A 6,705-nucleotide genomic window follows, 5' to 3' on the forward strand; every position below is an offset into this window, starting at 1 on the left:
TGTTGGTGGCAAGCTTCTAGAACTTTTGTAATGATTTAAAAGAAGGTTAGGACAATTCTCTCCGGGGGCGTCGGTGCTGGCCACACAGGAGGGAGAGTGAGGCACCGAGCAGGGGCGAGTCTGCAGTGACCGGCCCGGCCCTGCCACGGCTGCTCTGGGGACCAGGCTCTGGTCCCAGCACTGGGAATCTCCGAGTTTCCACACAGCCGGGCCCCGCCAGTGGGGCCTCCCTCCCTGAGCGCCAGGCAAGAGCCCAGAAACGAGTTAGAGCCAACCCTGGGGAGCCGGCTCGGAGGAGACGCAGGAGCGGGGCCCTCGAGAAGCACCCCCTGACCAGCAAGCCCTTCCTGGGCCGCCTCACACTCCCGTCTGCTCGTGCCTGCCCGAGGAGGTGACCAGGCACCCACCCTCTGAGCCCGGCCGCCTTGGGGGCAGGAGAAAGGGATTCTTCACCCCACAAAGTGCCACTGAAGCAAATTATTCCTTGTGCCCCACACCAGGCCCCAGAGGCCTCCCCAGCCCTGAGCTGGCCAAGGCCTGTCCAAGTGCCCCACCTAAAGTAATCTTCACAACACAGTGGGGGGCCGTGTGTGCAGGGGCCAGAAGACCCGAGGTGGGGTCGGCGGGTTCACGGGGGGCACACGGGCAGACAGGCCTCAGAACCCAGGCGCTTCTGCGGGCTGCCAGGGGCGTCACCACCCTCTGGGCGGCTCTGAGCCCTGGGGGCCTCATGAGTGCCTCCATGCCTCGAGGGTGGCCTGTGCCTGCTGACCCCCACGTCAGGAACTTTCTGCTGGGTGGTGAGCCCTGGGAGGGGTGGGGGGCAAAGGCAGGGAGGTCCCCAACCTTCTCTTGCTGTTTACCAGTGTGTCCCCGCCCCCCTCCCACCCAGGGAGAAGGGACGGAGCAGAGGGAGAGGCCGGCCTGCTCCTTGGGAGTTGGGGGGGGGCGGTCCCCCAGGACACCTCTGCTTTAGCCTCAGTTTCCCCATCCGTGAGGGCCACACCAGATGCCATGCCAGTGCTGTACATGTGGGGGGGGGGTGGGAGCATGATCACAGGGCAGGAATATAAGCGAGCGAGTGATATGGATTCTGAGGTACCGCCTCCTTGGGCGCAGGGGAGCTGGGGGGCCGCAGAGCCCCAAACTCCAGGCTGGAACAGGGAGAGAAAAACAGTGGCTTCCCCACACTGCCTGGGTCGGTGCTGCCTCCTGCCTCCCTGGTCTGGGGCCTCCACTTGGGTTTCCAGCGAAGGCCTCCGCTGCTGAGCACCAGGCAGTCCAGGCCGGCGACCACGGCCGCCGGGGACAGGCCCCCCCACCCGCCTCCGACGCGCGGGAACCGGCTGAGCGGCCACGACAGGGCTGAGACCAGCATTAGACCAAAGGCTCGGCATCCAAGAAACAGCCAGGCCCGGACCTCGGACCAGGAGCCTCCACGGCCTCACTGACTTGGGCTGCAGACAGAGGCGGGCCTGCCACGCGCAGGACGCCTCAAGCATCCAAGCGAGCCCGGGAGACGGGGGACAGTAAGTGCCGGGGCCCCTCACGCGGCCTCCGGACCCTCTGCGCCCCGCCCCGCGCGCAGCCGCACACCAGGAAACACCAGAAGTGCAGACAAGCTTCGCGCATGGAACCACCACAGGCCCGGCCTCGGGGAGAACGTGCTCCCCAAGTGCAGGCACCCGGGGGCCCCTCCTGCGTCGGGTCTCAACGTCCCGCCGCAAAGCAACCACCTTTCTCCAAACCCCACTTCCGGGCCGAGTCACCGGGAGGGAGGCCTGCGGAGCTGGGGCAGCCCAGCCCAGCGCGCACACGGGGGCAGGGCCCGTCGTGGTCCTGGGCCTCCGCCCCACTCGGCACCCAGGCTCCCGCGGGACGCCAGCTGGGCCCCTGCGCGCGGCACTCACCAGGCGCTTCTGCGGGCGCACGAGCGGCCGGTTGACTCCGTTCATCTTGTGGTAGAGGCCGCAGGCGTTGCACAGGTAGTGGCCGGTGCCGTCGCGGCGCCACAGCGGTGTGGACAGGGCCCCACAGTTGACACACTCGCGACCCTCGCTGGGGAGCTCCTCCAGAACGTCTGGCGCTGCAGGGACAGGCAGCCGGTCGTGGGCCGAGGCGCGGCCGCTCCCCGGGGCCCTGCATCGGCTGCGTTTTCCCTTTCTGTGTACGCGGACTTTGCTTTCGTTTTATCTGAACCTTTATTTTATCTAATTTTACTTTAAAGCTTAACTTTACAAACCATAAAGTTTATGCCAGGTTAAAAGACAAGCTGGTTGGGGTTGCCTTGTGGGGTGAGGGAAGGTAAATAAGTCAGACCCCCCCCAGGGGGCAACGGAATTGTTCCCCTTAGAACCGAGGTATCATTTTGATCCCCTGGGGAGGCGGGATCCTCTGCACTGGCGGAGGGAGGTGGCCCCAGGGCCTCGGCCTCTGCAAAATGGGACGTTTGCAAGGGGCGGTGGAGGGGGGGGCTGAGTGGATGGGGTCACCCGCAGAGCCCACAGCGCCTGCCTTTCCTGTGGGCTCCGCTGTGGTGAGACCGCCGCTGGGCCGGCAGCGCACAAGGCAGAGGTCCCCGGCTCCCTCCCCGGCCCGGGCGCCCTGTGGGGACAGGGTGGGGATCAGTCCTGCGGGGGGCGGGGGCGCCGGCGAGGNAATATGTAAGCATTCCAGAACAGAGAGGAGCGGGTGGCTTACTGAAATAACCCAGTATTCTGAATTTTTAAAACCGCTTAGAGACTTCTCATGATAGTCTATGAGGTGGGGTCAGCTGGCACCACCCAGAAGGTTGGGTTCAGATGAATGGAAGATAGAAGAACTTTTTTACTGGTGTGTAAGAGCCCAGGACGGTTGTTTTCGTCTCAGGGTGGGTGACATTGTGGCTGACGTTGTATTCTGCCCGAGTTTACTGTCCCCGCAGTTCTGGGCCTGGCGAGGGGCCTTGGCAGGGTGCGGGACTGCTCCCCGGTACATCCAGCACCCAGCACCCCAGGGTCACACTCACCGAAGGTGGCTCTGCGGCCCTGGAGGCCGTGCAGGACGCTGCCTTCGAAGGGTCCGGTGGTCCAGGTCGGGGCCACCTCGGCGCTCACGTAGGCGGGGTAGGCGGCGGGGTAGGACGCGCCCACCGGCCGCCCCAGCGGGGCCGGGTACTGCTCTCGCGCCAGCAGCGCGCCCTGGTAGGCGCCACCCTCCCGAGGCCCCNCCCTCCCTCGTCGCCAACCCGGCTCCCACCGAGGCTGGCCTGGCGTCTGTTTGGGTCCCTGGGGACGAGTCGGAGAGCCTGGCCCCCGCCTGCGCGCTCGGCCGCAGGGCCCTGTCTCCGCACCCGGACTCGCGGCGCGGCGCCAGGCTCCGGCTTCCACGGGACGCCCAGCTCGCTGTCCCTGGGCTCCACCGCGTGGACGAGCCCCCTGCCCCCAGCCGAGTCCAGCGGGATGGACTCAGTTTCCTCAGTTTCTGACCGGCCCCCCCCAATCCCAGCCGGGCTGCGGGATTGGGGGGGGGCAGAGCGAGGGGGAGGCAGGCGCTGCCCCAAGTGCTCCTCGCCTGGCCCCCAGGTGGGATGTTCTCTGGGCCCAGGCGGTGGGGTGGGGAGCGGGGCCTCCAGAAGATCTCTTCCGGGATCCAGAAGTGTGGGATGGCTGGGAGGCCACCTGGGTCACGGAGGTGCCCCTTGGCACTCCCTGGGTGGGCCCCAAGGTGGCAGCACTGTGGCAGAGACCGCCTTTCCTTCAGCTTCCTGACGGATGCCCCAGCCTCCTCCGTCGACCCCAAGCAGACGCCTCGGCCTCGGCCTCGGGTGGCCCTGGCGGGGTGACCCTGGCGGGTGACCCTGGCTGGGCTTACCAGGCAGCCCTTGGCTGCGGTGCTTGGTGCTGTGAACGTCCTTCATTTACAGAAATGGGCCCTTGACTCACCTTTGCCCCTGGCACCTCCCGGTGGGCCAGACCCTGGGGCCTGCAGGGGTTGGGGCTGGGGGTGGGGTGGCCCCTGCCTGCTCCTCTCCCTGTGCTCCCCCTGCTGACAGCAGGCAGGGATTTGGGGTGCTCTTTCAGGCACCCAGGGTGAACCTGCCTGGGCTGCCCAGGAAGGTGGTCTTGGAAGGTGGCAGGAAAGGCCCCCCACTCACACCCTGGCTGGAGACCCCACAGAAGTTTCCAGCGCAGGCCCCTNAGAGTTCCCATCCACCTGCCGGGATGGACTCCTGTGGTGCCCGCTCTCCCCACCCTACCTCTGGGGTCTGAACCGGGCCCCCTCCTTTGCCCATCTCTCTCTTGACTTCTCCATTGGATCTGTCTTTTCCTCTTTGAACTCTTTCAAACTGGGCCCCCCAAGGACAGAGCAGTGGCCCCTTCCTACTCAGGGTCCTGGGAGCTGGCTGTGCTGGAGGCCCCGCAGCGGGACGAACCCCACTGCCCCTGCCCTCAGAGCCCAGGTAACTGAGAAAGTGGAAGATGTTCCGCCAGTGCCACTGGGGGTGAACGGACGGAGACAAGGGAGGCCTCACCCCCACCCCCGAAGAAGGTCCAGAGAAGAAGGAGAGATCCGCGAGGAGCCTGGGATCAGGGGGGCTTTCGGGGAGGGGCTTGCACTCTGTACCAGGAATAAACTGCTGTCGGTCCTTGAACAGCAAATTCCAGCATCCGTGGGCCGTGTGCTTTGTCCTGTGATGTTTCCTCTTAATTCTCGCATCAATCTTAGCATGTAGATGATGTTATTATTATTCCCATTACAAATAGGTAAACAAGTCACAGAGAGGTTAGCTAATGTGCCTAAGGTCACCCAGCTAATAATTAAACCCGGTAATAAAAACAGATGCACACTATTCATGAGGGCGGCAGTCTCCGGTTGCTTTTTCCGCATTCACAAATCTCTAAAGTGGACATGAATTCATTACAATTAGAAGCCTGAGACTCTTCTTCAAGGAGACTCCTTGGAGGCAGGGGTGAGGGCGGCAGAGAGCTTGCTCTCTGACCCCCACACAGGGTGCGTCCAGGGCTGTGCTGCCTCCCGGGCGGTCCTGAGCCAACAGCCCTCTGGGGTGGGAGGTGAGCCGACCCCCACCCCGCCAAGCGGGACCGCCTGCCGCCCTCACCAGCCTTGGGGCCCAGCCGCACGGGGTGGGGGGAGGAGGCGACTGGCTGTGTGCAGCAGCGTCTGTCATCTTCACAGATCTCTTCTGCTTGAGCCAAAAAGGAAGGCGTCTCAGCCCAAAGTGCACGGCCCAGGTCCTTCCCCACCCCCGCCCTGCCTTGCCCAGCCTCCCTACCCCCAACAAAGAACTGCTATGNCCAGCCCCAAGCCTGCCTCTCCCCTAAGCCTTTGCCCATTCTGGTCCTCAACGTGGAGGATCCTTCCTTTGCTTTCTTTTCTACTTGATGAACTCCTACGTATCCCTCAAGGCCCAGCTTGCAAAACCCCTTCAGTCAGTGGCTTTCCCTGATAAATTGCTCTCTCCCCTCCCTAGCGCCCCATCATGTTTCGTGGTCACCTGGCCGTGTTCCTGTTTGGCCTTCTTGGCAGACACTGAGCCTCGAGGAGAGTTTCGGGGCCAGCAGGTCCGAGTGTGAATGTGAAGCAGTCAGATCTTCGGGGCTCCACGTTGCCATCTCAAGGCTGTGTGACCTCAGGTGAGTTACTTTCCTCTCTGAACCTCTGCTCATCTGCAGTGTAGTGCCTGCCCCTCACACTGGCTTTAGAAGGACTTAGTGGGACTCCGAGTCTGCCCCAGGAGGGTGCCCTGAGCAGAGCACTTTCATTCTTTTAAAGCTCATGGCCATCTGGGGAGTGGGGGGTTCTCACTCCTATTTTATAGATGGGAAAACTGAGGCCTGTGCAGAAAGACGGGTCCAGGGCCCTGGGCTGGGCAGGGCTGGAGGTAGGCCTGGAGCCTTTGTTCCCAGAGACTCTCGGGTCACCCTGTTGGGCCACACGGGGACAGGCGGCCCTTGGAAGGGTTTCACTGTCCCCTCTGCCCACAGGCCCCGGCCCGGCAGGAGGCGCTGGGCCTTACAAACAGCCTGCACTGTGGATGACCCGGAGGGGCCTCGAGCCGGCTGCCGGGAAAAGGGGAGCAGGAAAGGAAAACAGCTCACGGCTGCCGTGACATTTGTGTAACCTAATCTAGTTTCAAAGCCCCTTCCTGACGTCCCTCTGCATTAGGCCCTGCAGTCCAGGTCATCAGACGACCCGCTCGGAGAGGGCCCTCTGGGGACGGACTCAAGGCAGGTTTGTTTTCGGGGAGATGTGATCACCTCCAGGGGCTTATGTCCCGGTTCCAGGGACCGTGCCGTGTGCCTGAGGCTTTGGCCAATGTCCTGTCACATGACGAGATGTTCATGACCCGCTTCCAGGCCTAGGAGCTCCGCGCCTGGCGCGCCCGCGACGGGGAGCATTCTGGAGCCTGGGTGCAGGAGCAGGGGCGGCAGGCGGGCAGGGCCCAGGGGTGCACTGGACCCAGCCCTCGGGCGGGGGGACCGTGAGGCCGGGGTCTCCGGCTCCCCCGGCCTGAGCTCGAGTGGGACAGACGGAGGAGCCCCACATGTCTCAGGTGTGAATTCCTCCAGCGTGAGGGACAGCACGCTCGGGGCCCTGAAACCGGGCTGGGCTGTGGGTAGTACGGCAGCCTGGCTCTGATGCTGGCCGGGCGAGGGCCGCCCCCCCCCCCCCCCCAGGCGCGCCCCCGGCCCCCCTTTGGCA

At 64.3% G+C, this 6,705-nt stretch overlaps 1 protein-coding gene across 1 annotated transcript in view; it reads right to left on the minus strand.

Moving 5' to 3' along the window:
• GATA5 (GATA binding protein 5) overlaps positions 1-6,705 on the minus strand; it is a 13,636-nt gene that overhangs the window by 5,102 nt on the left and 1,829 nt on the right. The window contains exons 2-5 of the mRNA XM_077756807.1: positions 5,071-5,188; positions 3,332-3,491; positions 3,008-3,266; positions 1,911-2,086 (exon numbers count right to left, since the gene is read on the minus strand). Of these exons, the coding sequence (XP_077612933.1) occupies positions 1,911-2,086; positions 3,008-3,266; positions 3,332-3,491; positions 5,071-5,188 (713 nt within the window). The remainder of the gene's footprint in view (positions 1-1,910; positions 2,087-3,007; positions 3,267-3,331; positions 3,492-5,070; positions 5,189-6,705) is intronic.

This window comes from Crocuta crocuta, unplaced genomic scaffold, assembly GCF_008692635.1.
Source record: "Crocuta crocuta isolate KB4526 unplaced genomic scaffold, BGI_CrCroc_1.0 scaffold613, whole genome shotgun sequence".
NCBI lineage: Eukaryota > Metazoa > Chordata > Mammalia > Carnivora > Hyaenidae > Crocuta > Crocuta crocuta.